The sequence below is a fragment of the Chiloscyllium plagiosum genome, unplaced genomic scaffold, assembly GCF_037043375.1.
Source record: "Chiloscyllium plagiosum isolate Xiang-an unplaced genomic scaffold, Cpla_swu_hap1 HiC_scaffold_45, whole genome shotgun sequence".
NCBI classification, from domain to species: domain Eukaryota; kingdom Metazoa; phylum Chordata; class Chondrichthyes; order Orectolobiformes; family Hemiscylliidae; genus Chiloscyllium; species Chiloscyllium plagiosum.
In genome coordinates this window covers 13,411,382-13,427,920 of record NW_028270183.1, presented here as the reverse complement: position 1 = coordinate 13,427,920, position 16,539 = coordinate 13,411,382, and the positions used below count along the sequence as shown (strand labels likewise).

At 43.2% G+C, this 16,539-nt stretch overlaps 1 protein-coding gene across 3 annotated transcripts in view; it reads right to left on the bottom strand.

Annotated features, from left to right (window-relative positions):
• The window catches only part of LOC122552364 (zinc finger SWIM domain-containing protein 5-like), a 96,591-nt gene that overhangs the window by 33,287 nt on the left and 46,765 nt on the right, over positions 1–16,539 (bottom strand). For all 3 annotated transcript variants that reach the window (XM_087983101.1, XM_043695114.2, XM_087983102.1), the window contains 3 exons: positions 10,111–10,467; positions 4,340–4,488; positions 3,029–3,179 (listed from right to left, as the gene is read on the bottom strand). In XM_087983101.1, coding sequence (XP_087839227.1) covers positions 3,029–3,179; positions 4,340–4,488; positions 10,111–10,467 — 657 coding nt within the window. The remainder of the gene's footprint in view (positions 1–3,028; positions 3,180–4,339; positions 4,489–10,110; positions 10,468–16,539) is intronic.

Below are 16,539 nucleotides of genomic sequence, written 5' to 3'. Positions count from 1 at the left end.
TTCAACTCCATTCACCATCTCTCGGCCCAGCCCTGCATCTTATTTATGTACCTCAAACCTACAACATCCTTCAGCACTATCCACAACTCTACCGACCTTAGCGGCATCCACAAATTTACTAACCCATCCTTCGGTGCCCTCATCCAGGTCATTTATAAAAGTAACAAACAACAGTGAACCCAAAACAGATCCTTGCAGTACCCCAATATAACTGAACTCCATGATAAATATTTCCCATCAACCACCACCCTGTCTTCTTTCAGCTCGCCAATTTATGATCCAAACCACTAAATCACCCTTAGTCTCATGCCTCCACATTTTGTGTAATAGCCTACCACGGGGAACCTTTTCAAACATCTTATTGAAATCCATATACACCACATCAACTGCTTTACCCTCATCTTCAATGAAGGAATAATGTAACATTGTCAAATTTGATGATATCATGAGAAGGACACAAACAGTCTGAAAAAGGATATAGATAGGTTAAAAGAGTGGGAAAAACAAATGGCAAATTGAGCATGAAGCGTGAAAATGTGAGGTTGTCAACTCTGGCAGTTGAAGAACAGAAAAGAACATTATTTAACTGAAATGACACTGCAGAAAGCTGCACTTGGTGAATCTGGGTGCCTATATACATGCGCCACAAAAATTGAGGATGTGGGTCGAGAATTAATTAGGAAGGAAGTAGTGTTTTGGTCTTTATTGGAAGGGGAATGAAATATCGAAGAGATCCTCCAAAGCCATGCAGGACACAGATGGAACTGCACATGGAGTACTGTAAATAGTTTTGATCTTTCTTAAGGAGAGATACATTTTGCATTGGAAGCAGTTCAGAGAAGGTTCACATGGTTGGTACTAGGGATGAAGGGGTTATCATATAAGGAAAGGTGGAGCTATATTAATTGGAGTTAAGAAGAATAAAAGGTGATCTGTTGAAATCCAAGATGGAGGGGGGGGGGTTGACAGATTAGATACTGGGAAGAGGCTTCGTCTCATGGGGGAATCTAGAACAAGCAGGCATGCTTTCAAATTAAGGCATCTCTCACATAAGACTTGGAGGAGAAATTTGTTTTCAGAGTTGCTTTTTCTTCTGAACACTCCATCCAAGAGAGCAGTGGAAGCTTAATCACTAAATGCATTCAAGGCTGGCATTAGATACATTTTTGATCAAAGGAGTATGGGACACAGGCAAGAGAAAGTGTTAAAACCACAATCAGATGCACCATGACCTTAAGGTACAGCAGAACAGGTTCACTGGGTCTTCTCCTGCTCCTATTTCATGGTGCTTCGTACAGATGCCACCCTATGAAATTCTTGTCCAAACACCGGATATTCAATTGCATCATTTAATGATGATTGACTGTACACACCACAGCAGCACATTTACTAATCAGCAAATCCTCTTATTCAGCATAACGCACTTTTCGTTTTCGTTACACGTTCTGATGAATGCAAGACAAAAAGCTTCAACAAACGGTCTTTGCTTTCACAGCAGTACTCAAGGTCTGTGCTAACAAACAAATAAATGGGGCATTGTTACAAGTGTCCTCTAATGGAAAATATTAACTATTCAGGTCAACATTAAAAAAAGCCATGCTTCTTTTAGAGAAGCATGGAATTCTGGGCCGTACAATACAATGAGGACACCAATAATCATTCACTGACCATGAAGCAAAAATGTATAGTGTGCTACTTTTCCTTTAAATTATAGATTATATCAGATACTAGCTAATAAATAAAAATTCCACAGATTTAAAATTTTTTTTATTCATTCATGGACTGTGGGCATGACCGGCTATGCCAGCATTTACTCATAACCCGTGAAGAAATGATGAGCGACCTTCTTGAACCGCTGCAACTCTTGGGGTGTCGGTACACCTCCAGTGCTGTTAGGCAGGGAACTAGAGTTTTTGGATCCATCAGTGCAGGAACAGCAGTGTAGCTCAAAGTCTAGATCTGGTGGAGCTTGAAGGGGTACTTGCAGGTGGTGTGCCTATACATCTGCTGCCCTTGTCCTTCGAGGTGGAAGAGGTTGAGAATTTGAAAGATGCTATCAAAGGAATCTGACGAGCTGCGACACTACATCAGAGAGACACAAACATTTCCTTCTGATTGTATGGAAAATGGATAGAAATGGTTGAGACAGATATGGGGCGAACACAGGCAAATGGGACCAATTCAGATAAGGAAAGCTGGGTGGCATGGACAGGTTGGTTCAGAGGGCCTATTTCCATGCTGTATACCTTGATGACTCTAAAAGGAATCAACTGGGAGCATAAAGATGACATGGTGCAAATCAGTCCCATGAAAAGCCAATCTGAAACACTGATGGAGACTTAGTGAAGTGGCTTATGTTTGGGAAGGGGAGAGGTCTCAAATGGCAAACATGCAACTTTGCATTTCCATAACTGCTGTGCCAATCCATACCCACTCCCTGAAACCATTCTCACCCAATTCACGCAACTTAATGCAGCATAGCCCATGAGGTAGACCAAATCTTGGAGGCCTCCAGCCTGATTAACCATTAAACTGGCAAACCTGCTCCTGACAGATGCTGCCAACCTTTACTCTGTGTTAGTCAAAGCCACAAGGCAGAGGCAGAGACCACTTCCCCATTTCACAACCAGCCACGTGAGCTTGCCCATACACAAATTCTCCCCAGAACTCAGTCTCTGTCTACAGATGCTGTCGGACCTGCTTGAGTAGTCCCAAAATTTGCCGGTTTCATTTGCGAGTTGATGCATGTTCGTCCTACACACTGAGCAGGATGAGCCAAAAAGGAAGAAGAAAAAACTTTCCTGAATGAAGGCCACAATTTTAAAAACCGCACGAACATTACACCCAAATTCCAGCTGAGCACAGTCAACCCAAAAACAGAAGCGTTCTCAGGTACAGACATCAATAATGAAGTGAACCAGAGTCAAAAACGAACAAAGTGAGGCTATAGGGGCCAACTCAAGTTACTGAGTAAAATGGGCTGACTAACAAAGCACGTTTAACATGAGGCATAAACAGCAGCCGTTACCTAACTCATCCCACAGCTCCCGACATTTATCAGTCATTCCTGTCCCCTGTTGTCGCCAGAGAGAGAGCCGTGGGTCTTCCATAAACTGTTCCGTCATTAGAGTCAGCATACGAGCCCCATTGGAGTCCCACATCCTGAGCATCTCCCGCACCTGTCATGCAAGGAAAGAAATTGCTGAAACTGCATAAATTTAAGAGCTAAGCTACAAAAATCTATTCGAGAGAAAGTGAGGGCTGCAGATGCTGGAGATCAAAGCTGAAAATGTGTTGCTGGAAAAGGGCAGCAGGTCAGGCAGCATTCAAGGAACAGGAGAATCGACGTTTCGGGCATAAGCCCTTCTTCAGGAATAAGCCATTCCTGAAGAAGGGCTTATGCCCGAAACGTCGATTCTCCTGTTCCTTGGATGCTGCCTGACCTGCTGCCCTTTTCCAGCAACACATTTTCAGCTACAAAAATCTATTCCACCATAACCCCAATAATAAGCAGAGACAATTAACCAATTGCCATTAAAATAATACATCGCCATGGGGTGAATTAGACATGCACGCGGCACCTCAAGCTGACTAGTGCTGGAGCTGGGAAAAGGGTCCCAGTTTGCTTCTCCAGTTGGTTAAATTAGCCGGTCTCATCAGCAGAGTGGGGGCATTACAATTAGCCTCAGCAGTGAAGGGTTAGAAGTCTCTCCGGATAGAGGTTGGGGGTGGTATCCTCCTTCCAGCAATTCCTAACAGTGTTTTTGGATAATTCGCAAGGATTGCATCAGGCTGACAGCCTGTCATTCACTGTCTATCGTCAGTGATACTAAAAAAAATCTCAAAGTGGCCAGAGACCAAAGGCGATTTGTGTATGTGGAACTGTATCAGAGAATGTTTTCTCCCCTTGTTCTCAAAATTGCTTGGAGTGGACGTGGTGATGTCAGTAGAAGTGTAATAAGCCAGACATCTACTTACAGCCAATTGTATTCAAAACGCAACTCCAAAGCTTGCCTTTCAATTCTCCTGCTCTCAACAATTTCTCATACCTCACTATTTCCACTATTGAAATATGGTCTGGAGGGAAACTACTCAACTGAAGCTAAAAGGTCAAGGAAAGCAAATGACCAAGTGCATACCAAGGCCTCCAGACTTAGATAAGTGACATCTGTCAAAAAAAACTCAAGTGACAGTCCAGCAAGAAACAGATTTATTTTGACAAAGATATTGCTTTCAGAAACGCTGAAGAATGACAGATATTACTGAAAGCAGAGGCAGCAGATATGAACCACCCACAATCGTGGGATTTTAATTGGTTGAACTCACTATGGATGCTCACCTTGGCAAACATGGAGTGCAGCTGCTTACTAGCTCCGTAGTATCCACTGATTGACAGCAGCACTTTCACTTGCTCCTGTACCTGCTCTTCATCCAGATGCCAGCAGTTCTCAGCATCAATACTTGCACCTGCTGTAGGGTCAGGAGCACCTGCAATGCAATGTGGAAAGCATTTTCAAAATAAGCAAGGTACAGCCCGACTTTTGTAAAACAATTACACACGGAGTTGAATCCTACTAAATGCAAAAGCACAGGAGACAGGCAAGATACTCAGGTGTACAGCATGGAAACAGACCCTTCAGTCCAACTTGTCCATGACAACTAGATATCAAACTTATCTAGTCCCATTTGGCCTATGAAACGCTAAACTCTTCCTATTCATCTGCTCATCCAGTTGTTTTTAATTGTTTAATTGCAGCAGCCTCCACCACTTCCTTCATACATGCACCACCTTCTGTAATAAAAGTTGCCCGTTAGGTCCCTTTTAATCCTCTCTCCCCTCCCCTTAAATCTATGCCCTCTAGCTTTGGACTCCTCTATCCGTGGGAATAAAGACCTTGGCTAATCACTATCCAAACCCCTCATGATTTTATAAACCACTATAAGGTCACCCCTCAGCTTCCGATGCTCCAGGGAAAACAGCCCCAGTCAATTCAGCCTCTCCCTACAGCTCAAACGCTCCAACCCTGGCAACTACCATTTAAATCCTTTCTGAACCCTTTCAAGTTTCACAAAATCTTTCCAAAGGCACGGAGACCAGAACTGAACACAGTATTCCAAAAGTGGCCTAACCAATGTCCTGATACAGCCGCAACATGGCCTCACAATAGCTGAAGCTGGACTATTCTAATAGGCAACTACGTTTTCAGACCAAACTGGCTCGTAAGCTGGTGTCATTATGGACTTGGCATAAATTAAAGTACAGTTGCAAATTTGCTTATCCAAGTTACATACAGTAAAAAACATGAAAACATTCAAAGTTTAAACAAACAAATAATGACGAGCACTCTGCCTTGTGCCTGCATCCAGTTTTTAGGCAGACTCTCCTCAGAGTCTCAATCAGTTGAACAATCTTTTATAGCATCTGAGAAATTTAAATTTAGAATAAAAGGGTTGTGTTCAGTTCATTTTCAAAGAATACACTCACCAATTCTTTTAGAAAAAAAGTCATTACCCCATCAACAGAAATCAGCAGAGCGGGGACACCGTACAAGGTCATAGCAATTAGATTGGAAAGGGATCTGAATTGTTCACCAGCATCAGGGAGGCAGTGGCCAGAAAACTAACTGAATCAGCCACATACACAGTGTCTGCAAGAGGGATTCTGCAGTGAGTTGCAGAAATATTTAAGCAGCTTGGCCAGGACAAAAGCAGCCCACACTACATCTTTAATATGCACTCCCTCTATTAGCTGCACACGAGTAGTTTTATACTATAAACATGCAGCAGTGCGAGAAACACCAATGATTCTGTCTCAGTGCTAACCAGCTAGAAGAGAGAGGACAGCAGCCTCCAGGGAACACCACCACACCAAAAGTTCCAAGTCATACAATGTTTAACTTGGAACTGTAATTACTGTTCTTTCTTCATTACTAGGTCAAAATCTTGTTATTCCAAACCTAACTGCACTGTGGAACTATGCAGATGCAAGGACTGCAGCCGCTGAGGAAGATCATCAGGTTTTAAGGAGGACCACCTCTCCAAACATATAACAAACGAACAAGCATTCTGCTAACACTCGCGGTATACCGAGGAATGGTCACATGGGGAAGACACATGATACAGCACTACCCACAACTGAGAACAAACAATCTTTGCCTCGGGTGGAAATAATGTCAGACATCACATTACTTTAACAAGTAGGCTGCTTGCTATAGCTCTGCTCAAATCAGAATCAAAACAGATGGCAGAAAGCAACCAAAGTGCGAAGAAACATTGCCAAGACATTTTACGTGGTATAAAAGGGAATCATCGATCTTACTCCCCAGCACTCCCTGTTGCAAACACCGATACTCTATCCACCCTGCACTCACTCACTCACCATCTGCTGCATCATGGATTCGGAGAAACATTTCAGCACTTTGAACACCCATCGGGGCAAAAGCAATAGCAGAATGGACCCACAAAAATATCATTTGTCAGGCACATCCCAATCGCAATGCCCTTTCCAATTGCAGAGCTGGAAATCAGCCACTTCGTTCAAATGGGGAAAAAAAAGTGCCACAAGTGCATTGTAACATTAAGATCCCTTGGTAGGTGGATGCACTGAACTGCTTTGATCTTGCAAGGCAGTACTGGAAAGGTCTCCTGAACAGACTTAACAATGCCCATCCCTTCAGCTGGCTAACTCATCTGCATGACTTGTCATTGCCTAGAACCTGCCCCAAGGACAATTCAGCCATTCTGAACAGTACATTCTGATCATTATATAATAACCAGCTTTGCCAAGAGAAAAAGAATGCTCATATGATCTCAATTTTTTATACAATCAGGTTGAATGCGTCGCATGCAAATTTGATGAGCAGTTTTAAACATACTCTCGCTGTGTACAGATTAGCCCTGCTACAGATTCACTTCTATTTGTAATAAACGTATGACTTAGCCCACCTTCAGAACTGGGAACAAATAGCTATTGGAGTGCGATCCTGATCAGAAGTAGTTTAGACAGTGCCGACCAATTTGTTATCTTAAATATGAAAAGCCAGATACAATAAAACCTCAGAAATCAGCCCTAACCATGTGCAATCATTCTATGAGACATTAAAAACTGAATACTTATAAAAGGTGATGTTACAATTCCCATGAGAATACTCAAAAGGAGAAAGCAGGTTTGCCCAGTGGCCTGGCCAATTCCTCATTTAACCAATACCACGAAAAACAAACACATTCATCCAAAAGCCAAATGTTGCACTCCAAAGCAGTTGGCACATTTACCAATGATACTTCAAAAATAATTTAACATGTGAAATGCTTTGACAGTTTCCAACATTTTTGCAAGTCCAACTCTAAGCTGGTATAATCATTGGCAAAAGTAACGTCAAAGTCAACGTAGTCCCAGTGGATCAGAGGGCTGCTCTCTCATTGAAAGAGATGACTGGTGGCGGTTTAACCTGAGGGTCACCACACCTCAAGCGAGGGAGAGATTGAGGAGGAATGTCCTTCGTGGTAACCTCAGTTGTTGCAGGACCTGCAACCAGTGCTGTTAAAACATCTGACCCCAGTATATCTGTGCTACTCTTACCATAGAGAGAACATTATCAGCCCTAATCACAAATGCCATCCCCTCACTGCCAAATGCTCCTTACTCACTGGTCAGTTGAACCACATGACTTGTAAGCTATGTCACACCTGAATCAGAGATGATCTCCAGACCACACCGCCCACTTCAATCTTTGTAATATTGCTAACTTAGTCCCTGACACAGCTTCATCCTTCTGAAAAAGAACATTCTGCAACACTAGCCGGGACCATTCCAATTCTCTCCTATTAATGGTGCCATACTCTACCTTCATGAACACAAACTCTTGAAAACATGGTGCGGCCTGCAACTTAACTTGCATCAAATTCTACTTAGTCAGCCTCTCACACTCACTGAATTACACTGGTTCCCTGGTTCACAATTCTTTTGACATGACATTGAAAACTCCAGTTTGAGTTCCATCATAGCCTCATCCTCCACCCCCCAATTTTTGCAACCTTGACTTCTTACACATTCAATTCTCATGGCTCCACCATCCATGGCCATGTCTTCAGCTGCTGAGGTATCAAGGTTTGGAATTCGACCCTAAAACACACTGCCTCTCTTTCCTTCTTTGTGACCCTTCTTCAATGTAGACCAATACGGTCTTAATATCACAAGTCAATTTTGTTTGACACTGCTTCAGAGAACCACCTTTAGACATTTATGTTAAACGAAGAACATTTAACAGTTCAGCACAGGAAGACCCTTCAGCCCACCATGTCTGTACATACCATGATGCCATTCTAAACTAACCCCATCTGTCTGTACATGAACAGCTTATATTTGTATTATGCGTTTAAGAAAAACAAATAGATCTCAAGTCCATTCTGACAGTTATGTTCTACACAGATCTGGTTCCACCCTACTTCAGCAGAAATATGGTATCCTGTTCCTTTCTCCATCTGCTTAGTTAGCTCCCTGTTAAATAGACTTGCACATTGCAATTCCAGATACACATTCAGTTCGACAAGAAATGCACAGAAACTGAAGACGTGGCAATCTTGGAAAATAAGCCCCATTAAAAATCTTGTTCCAAACAAAAAGGGTACAATTTAGGAAGTGCCTGAGAATGCTAAAATGAAGAACGGAGATGCAAACTATGGAAATGGTTTCTCCACTCTTGGCAAGCATCCACCAAGAACAGGTGTGGGCAGACTAAATTTCTCACATCATAATCTTGCCCCAAAATGCAACAGCAGAGCGTCAGGACAGGTAACAAAATGGCAAGTATACACTTTAGGACCTGCGTTCAAGGCAGAATGCAGAGAGCTGTCTCCTACGTTGTGCTTTGTGAAGCACCAGGTTCCAATTAAATTCAGGCTCAAAACAGAAGGGGATGCTTTTGTTTGTGGAGAGCAGTATAACTAGAGGCTGTCATTATAAAGACAGTCATCAAGAAATCCAATAGACAACACAAGTTGTTTACTCAGTGGTGAGAACGTGGGACTCACTGCCAGATATAGATGTGTTTTAAGGGGAGGATGATCAAGCAAATGAGAGCTTTAGAAAAGGAAAGAGGAAAGGAGAGTAGAGTGGGCCATAAACACTGGCACAGAGTAGACCATAAATACTGGCATGAACTAGTCAGTTGAAACAGACTCTCACTCTCTCACACACACACACACATAGGAGGTGGGGCCGGTTTGTCTGTCTCTCACACACAGGAAGTGGGGGGATTGGTGCCATTCAGTCTTGATCTGACTTTGGTCAGAGTGCCACATTCCCAACAATCTCCAACACTCTTGGTAGTCATCAACTTTCCTGGACCTTAAGAATATTCAATGACGCTGCCTCCACGATTTTTAATTGAAGAGAATTCTCAAGAGTTTCCAAGCCCAGAAAAATGTCAAGTATGTTTCAGAACGGAAGACCTCCCCCCCCCCCCCCCCCCCGCCCATTGCAAGTCCTAGTTTTAGTCACCCCAAGGACAAACATCATTGTCAATTCCTCTCAGGATCTTAGGCTTCAGTGAAATTATAACTCGTTCTTTGAAACATTAATAGATACAGGCCCAGCTTGTCCAATCTTTTCTAATCAGATCGATTCAACTGATAGCTGGTGTGAAGCTTTGTGTGATCTGACAAAACTTGACAGCAAAAAGAAATTAGAGTCCTAGACCTGAACAAAAATCTTCATCTCGAGAATATAGATTGCTTAAACACATACCAGCCACCAAGCAAGATGAAAGTACAACAAAAAAAGAAAGAAAATGTAATCCAAATAAAATGTGAATACAACACAGCACATTCATAGAATCATACAATCTCTACAGTGTGGAAACAGGCCCATCGGCCCAACAAGTCCACAGCAACCCTACCCAGACCCATTCCCATACACTTACCCCTGATTAATGAACCTAACCTACACATCCCTGGACTAAAAACTCAAACTGCTCCACTTAAAGCTACTAGCATCACCACGAAGATCAAACATCAAACGCAAGCATCAAAACTGCTGTTTAAACTCAATTGGACCAACAACGAAGTGACAGATTGTGCAAATCTAGCCAAGAACACAGCCATGCGCCTTACCGTGCACTTGATTAATTTCTGAACAAGATGAGAGAATTTCATCAGCCAGTTTCTGTGCGGTTGGAAGAACTTCTGTGTGATGGGCAGTGATGAGGTACTGGACGAACTTCTGCAACTGATCGCGGTTCATTTGCGAGAGCGTTTCGGAGATGGGGAGCCGCAGCTCCACCTGCTGAGCCTTGCGGATTCGGTATAGGGAAAGGGCCACTACATGGCCACAGTAAAAGATGTCCTTATTACCACAGCCACACGTCACAGAGGTAATCTTGCAGCGGTCAAAGCTGATGGCAACTTTGTACATTTTCTCAGGTTCACCCTGGTTGGCGAGCTCAGTCACAGTTCCACTCAAATGAAATCCTGTGAATAATAAACAATAAGCATTTAAGAACAGACCAAAAAAAAATCAAATTTCAAACTGTGCCCATAGGACTGAAAATGATGAATTAAGCATATGTCATGTTCCACTATCTAGTGCTAAGAAGGGGTGGCTCAGTGGTTAGCAGTGCTGCCTCACAAAGCCAAGGCCCCAGGTTCAATTCCAGCCTTGGCCAACTGTCCGTGTAGCGTTTGCACGGGTTTCTTCAGGGTGCTCCAGTTTCCTCCCACAGTCCCAAAGATGTGCAGGTTAAGAGTGAATTGGCCATGCTAAATTGCCTATAGTGTTAGGTGCATTACTCAGAGCGCTTCAAGCGACTGTTTATGTGGAGTTTGCACATTCTCTCAGTGTCTGCATGGGTTTCCTCTGGGTGCTCTAGTTTCCTCCCACAGTCCAAAGATGTGCAGGTTAGGGTGAATTGGCCGTGCTAAATTGCCCATAGTGTTCTGGGATGTGTAGATTCGGTGCATTAGTCAGGGGGGAAAATGGGTCTGGGTGGGTTACTCTTCGGAGGGTCGGTATGGAATTGGTGGGCTGAAGGGCCTGTTTCCGCACTGTAGGGAATCTAATCTAATCAAACTAGAGGACAGTAGGCTATGTCTGCTAGAAGGATCCAGGTTTAAATCTCACCTAGGTTCTTAATCAGTCCAGGAATTAGGTGCCCTGTTTTGGTTGCAGCAGCCCTTTTGCTTTTGTGTGGTTTTTTTTGGGTGGGGGAGGAGTGTGGTCAACTCCTATTAAATAGGCACAGGAAAGTAGGATACTAGGACAGGATCTTGGCCGCATTGCAACGTCCCCCTGAGGTTAAATAGCCTGCCAAGTACTAAGAGATGAAATGAAGTTTCAGCTTGGCTGTGGCCCAACCCAATGAGACAAAGTCTCCCTTCTTTCCAGGCTTGGAGAGGGGAAGAATTTGGAGCAGGTTCACAATTACACAGCACAGAAAGTGCCCACAGTCAGGTCACAGTATGGTCATTTCCACAAGGGTTTTATTTTAACTCAGAGCTTAAGACAGCAGCATTCATGAGTATGGCCCCACTTACCAATGATCCTACTCTAGCTCCTACAACAGACCAGCAAAGCTAAAGGAGAAGACATTGTCAAATTCAGGGAGCTACACCGGTCTCTTAGAATCAGTGAGGAGGGGGCGTCGTGGGGAAGGAGAGATACAACATATCAACGGAGTGTGCCTTGAAAGAACTGCAAGAAAATCTGGGGTCAGGCAAACTTGTTGGGACAGTGCTGACAGCTTCACTCCATTCGGAGTATGATAATCCTCACTCAAAAAAAGTGCTCAAGAGCCAAAGTAAAATACCTCCAAACAGAGCAAGTTATCTTAAAAGCAAGGAGGAAAGGATTATTCAATGCAGCTTCCTGACAGTCCAGTGGCTCAAAATGTTTCGCACGTGGAAGTCAAACCACATGATGAAAATGAAAACTTCAGCACGATGATATTTTGATAGCAGGGAGATCGCTGCACCAATGTAAGTCACAGCGTTGCTGCAAGCTGGAGTTAAACACTAAAGTCAGCCAGCATGAAATTACAAAACTGAAGGAGACTTGAGACACTAGGATTTTAAAAATCTGCAGCAGAAACGCAGTTCAACTTGGATTAAAAATGGAAAGCGCTAAAACGAGGGGGCTTTGCTGCTCTGAAGTGACTCCCAGATATACAGCTGGACAGAAAGAACCAGCAATGCTGGATTCATACACATTCACAAACCAGGTAAATGCACGCACATAAACCGTGGAAATCTGATGCATTAAATTAAAAAGAACCTCCTTGCAATCTTAGTAGTTTTGAAGTCTAAGCAAAAATAGTTCACAAACCTCCAGTTCAGAGCTATTTTTAAACAAAGGTATCCGCTAATTTCTTCAAAACAAGAGAGTAAAATGTTCGCACTGTAATACACACAACCGATTGTGACAGGAGAAGTGGGCAGCTAACACAATGCAGTCAAACCTGGCTCATGCTGCAGACATTGCAAACCACTGCTAAATGTGTTTTTTTTTTAAAAAGAAAAGGCCATTAGCAATGGAACTGCCACCCCTCAAGAGGGTTTCGCACCAATAACTTGTTCCAGGAGAGCGAGGAAGGGGAATGAAAATGAAGCCATTTTCACAAATGCCTCCCTTGTTGAGAAGGTAATTGATGCTCTCAGCTGTGATGCTCACAGTACCACATCACACCTCCATCATCCTAATTCCCCAGGAGGAACGAGCCTATCCCCAGGCTCTGCTGGAAGCTCATCTTTCCTTAATTAGTTTTAATAAATGAATCGATGGCAGACAGATGACACTGGTCCTTAGTTTACTGGACGTCTATGGAGTTACACTGACTGCAGTAGAGGGGTGGGTAAGGCAGGAGTAGTACATTCCCTGGGGAGCAATCAATCAGCTGTCTCAAGTCTCAACTCTGTCCAAAGGCAAGGGGGAAAAATAAAAAGTACAAAGCAGTCAGTACTCAGGACCCCACAGCAATTGCCAGAGGACTGAATTATGGATAAACCTGTGCAACCTTATCTCCTGGGTTTGTAGGTAGGTTTAACAGTTCAGCACATTCACTTTGTAGACATTAGGATAACAGACACCAAAACAGACAATTACAGCTTTTGCTCCTTTTAAAAAGTTTTCAAAAACTTGTTAGTGCTTCTTGGCCTCAGCTGTTCCAATCAAATTCGGAAAGGAGGTCAAAACTCTTGTTACTTGGTGCAGGAGCACGCAATAACAAGCTTTAATTATTATGGAAATTTAAATCCATGCAATGTACGAATGGTTAACACGAACAATTAATATGCCTCTAGGAAAATACGTTTTTGCGCATCAGACATACTTTGTTCAAAAAAAAAATTTAAATTAAATGGGGCTTTGCCCATGAATACTGCACTCTGATGCAATCAGCTAATTTCATCCCATGAACAGTAAACTTTGCTCTCCCAGCAACTTAAAGTGCACACTGCTATAATTGTGTTCAGCATGCAGTGCAGCAGTAAACAGCTGGTCATCTGCTGTTCAGCGAGCATGAGCTATCTGCTGATTGCAATATTTAAATTCACTCTGTCCTGACCCTTTTCCCTACAATGCCCATTGCAATCTTTTGTCCAGGTTTCATCTGCAAGCCAGCGTAATATGGTTACACTGGCTCACATTAAGCTGCCCTTCCCATTCAAACTGTTCAGATTTCTCTATTTGATTAATGCATGTTCTACAGCAGGCAGTAAAGAACAGGTCGGACAGGCATAGAACCAATACTTTGGAAACAGTTTTTGGGACGGATTGAGTGGCGCCAGTTTCCTCCACACTTTAATCAGATTTCAGTTCATCAAGTGCTCTGACAGACAAAGGTCTGATAATAATGGTAAGATCCTGGGGAGTGTTGCTCACCAGAGACCTTGGAGGGTAGGTTTGTATTACCTTGAAAGTGAAGTCGTAGGTAAATAGGATAGTGAAGGTGGCGTTTGGTATGCTTTTCTTTATTGGTCAGAGTATTGAGTAGGTGAGTTGGGAGGTCATGTTGCAGATGGACAGGATATTGGTTAGGCCACCTTTGGAATACTGCTTTCAATTCTGGTTTCCCTGCTACAGGAAGGATGCTGTGACACCTGAAAGGGTTCAGAAACGATTCACAAGGATGCTGCCAGGGTTGGACGGTTTGAGCTACAGGGAGAGGCTGAATAGGCTGGGGCTTTTTTCCCCTCGAGTGTCAGAGGTTTATAAAATCATGAGGGGCATAGATAGCATGAATAGCCAACAACTTTTCCCCAGGGTGGGGAATCCAGTACTAAAGGGCATAGGTTTAGAGCGAGGGAAAAGATTTAAAAAGGACCTAAGGGGCAACATTTTCACGAAGAGGCTGGTGCGTGTGTGGAATGAGCAGTCAGAGGAAGTGATGGAGAAGGCAGAGGAAGCCGGGCAATTCAGGGGTCGAGAGATGCTGGAGTATGAAAACTAGGTGGGAAGAGCACTTAGAATTTGTTGTCATAAATACTTTTCCAAGAAAGATACAATGAAAAGTGTTATAAGTTGCCCTACCAGGAACTGACTTGCCTTCCAAGTGATATTGTGATTGGCTACAAATGGATAGGTAGGATCCAAGAATGAATTCTTAAGAGAACACAGAAAAGAACAGGACAACAGTAGAAGCCACTACAGACTGGACCGCAACTGGGCAGTCGAGAAAGGAACCTGTCAAGTGCAATCGCATTCAGTTGGACAACTGCGGCTTGGAGGAGGATTTTGCCAGCTGCCATCTCAAAAACTGAAGACAGGTCAGGGAGAAGAAGGATGCATTTACCTTTAACATAGTCATTATCTGAGACGTTTGAGACTGCCGCAGAGCAAAAACATGAGTGCAGGTTCTCAAACGTGAAACTGCAACAAAGATGAGCACAGAAACATGACAGGACATTCAAGGATGGTTCAAAAGGGAAGGACAGAACATGCTGGAGGAACTCTGGGGGTCTGGCAGTATCTGCAGCATTCTTCCTTTATTTTGGTTGAGGAGGAGGAAGAGGTGCTTTCTTTTGAGAGGGAAGCAGTGATGACAAAGTTGAAGGCAATTTACTATTCTCTATCCCAGGTACTATCAGCTTTAAAACAAAAGAGGGATAGAGAAGTTAGATGGTGAATAATTTAGTTGGAGTAGGGTTAAGGAAGCAGGTGTGGCAATGAAGTTAACAATATTGAGATAATTACATCAGTTTTTATCAAAGACTTTGATGCTTCATTCAGAGAATTTCAGCATTTTCTCCTGGTATTTCTTTCCAAGTTTAGTTGCTCAGAACAGACAAGAGAACTGCCATACAGCAGTCAATCTTAATTCAAGAAGAAGCTAGCAGCTCTTGCAAAACTGGGCAGAGCTGGAAATAGGCAGCAAGACACGATCAGTTATGTTCAGGCTGGATGGAAGAAAATAGCGAGTGCAATGCTAAATGCTGTCACTATATTATGGCAGACTGGTACAAAAGGTGAAGTCACGTGGTATTAGGGTTGAGCTGGAAAGATGGATACAGAATTGGCTTAGTCATATGAGGGCAGCAGTGGAAGGATGCTTTTCGGAATGCAGGATTGTGACTAGTGATGTTCCACAGCTAGCATTGCTATTTGTGGTCTATGTAAACGTTTTGGAGGAAAACGTAGCTGATCTAGTTACAGAGGAACCTCGATTATCTGAAGGATACGGCAGCAGTATTTCGCTTGGATAATCGAATGCCGGATAACATAGTTTAGCCAAGCATCGGGACCTTACAATCTTGCTGGATACTCTGATATTCGGATAAACAAATGCTGGATAATCAAACGCCAGATAATCGAGGTTCCTCTGTAGTAAGTTTGTGGACAGTTAGGACTGTCAGAGGACACAAGATATAGGTCAGTTGGAGGCATGGGCAGAAAAAAGGCAGATGGAGGAGTTTAACCCAGACAAATGTGGGGTGATGCATTTTGGAAAGTCAAGTACAAGTGAAAATTATACAGTGAATGGCAGAATCCTTAGGAGTATTGATATGCAGAGGGATCTGGGTATGCAGCTCCACAGATCACTGAAGGTGCCAGTAGATAAGATAGTAAAAAAAGCTTATGCATGCTTGCTTTCATTAGAAGAGGCATTAAGTAGAAGGATAGACAAGGTGTGTTGCAGCTTTATAGAACTTCAATTGGCCACACGGGGAATATTGAGTACAGTTCTGGTCACCACACTACCAGAAGGATATGAATGCTTTGGAGAGGGTACAGAAAAGTTTTAATGTTGCCTGCTATGGGGGAATTTGAGTTATGAAAAAAAAAAGGTTGGAGAGACTGCGCTTTGTTTCACTGGAATGTTTGAGGTTGAGGGGCACTGACACAGAAAAATGATTGTGAATGACATGGACAGAGTGGAAAGAATGAGGATGGAGGGGTCAATTACTAGGGAAAAAGGTTCAAGTTGTGGAGGGATTGGCGGGGAGGGGGGGTTGTTACAGATGTGCAAGGCAAGTTTTTTTTACACAAAGGGTGGTGAATGCACTGCCAGAGGTGGTGGTGGAAGCAGATACAATGGAAACATTCAAGAAGCG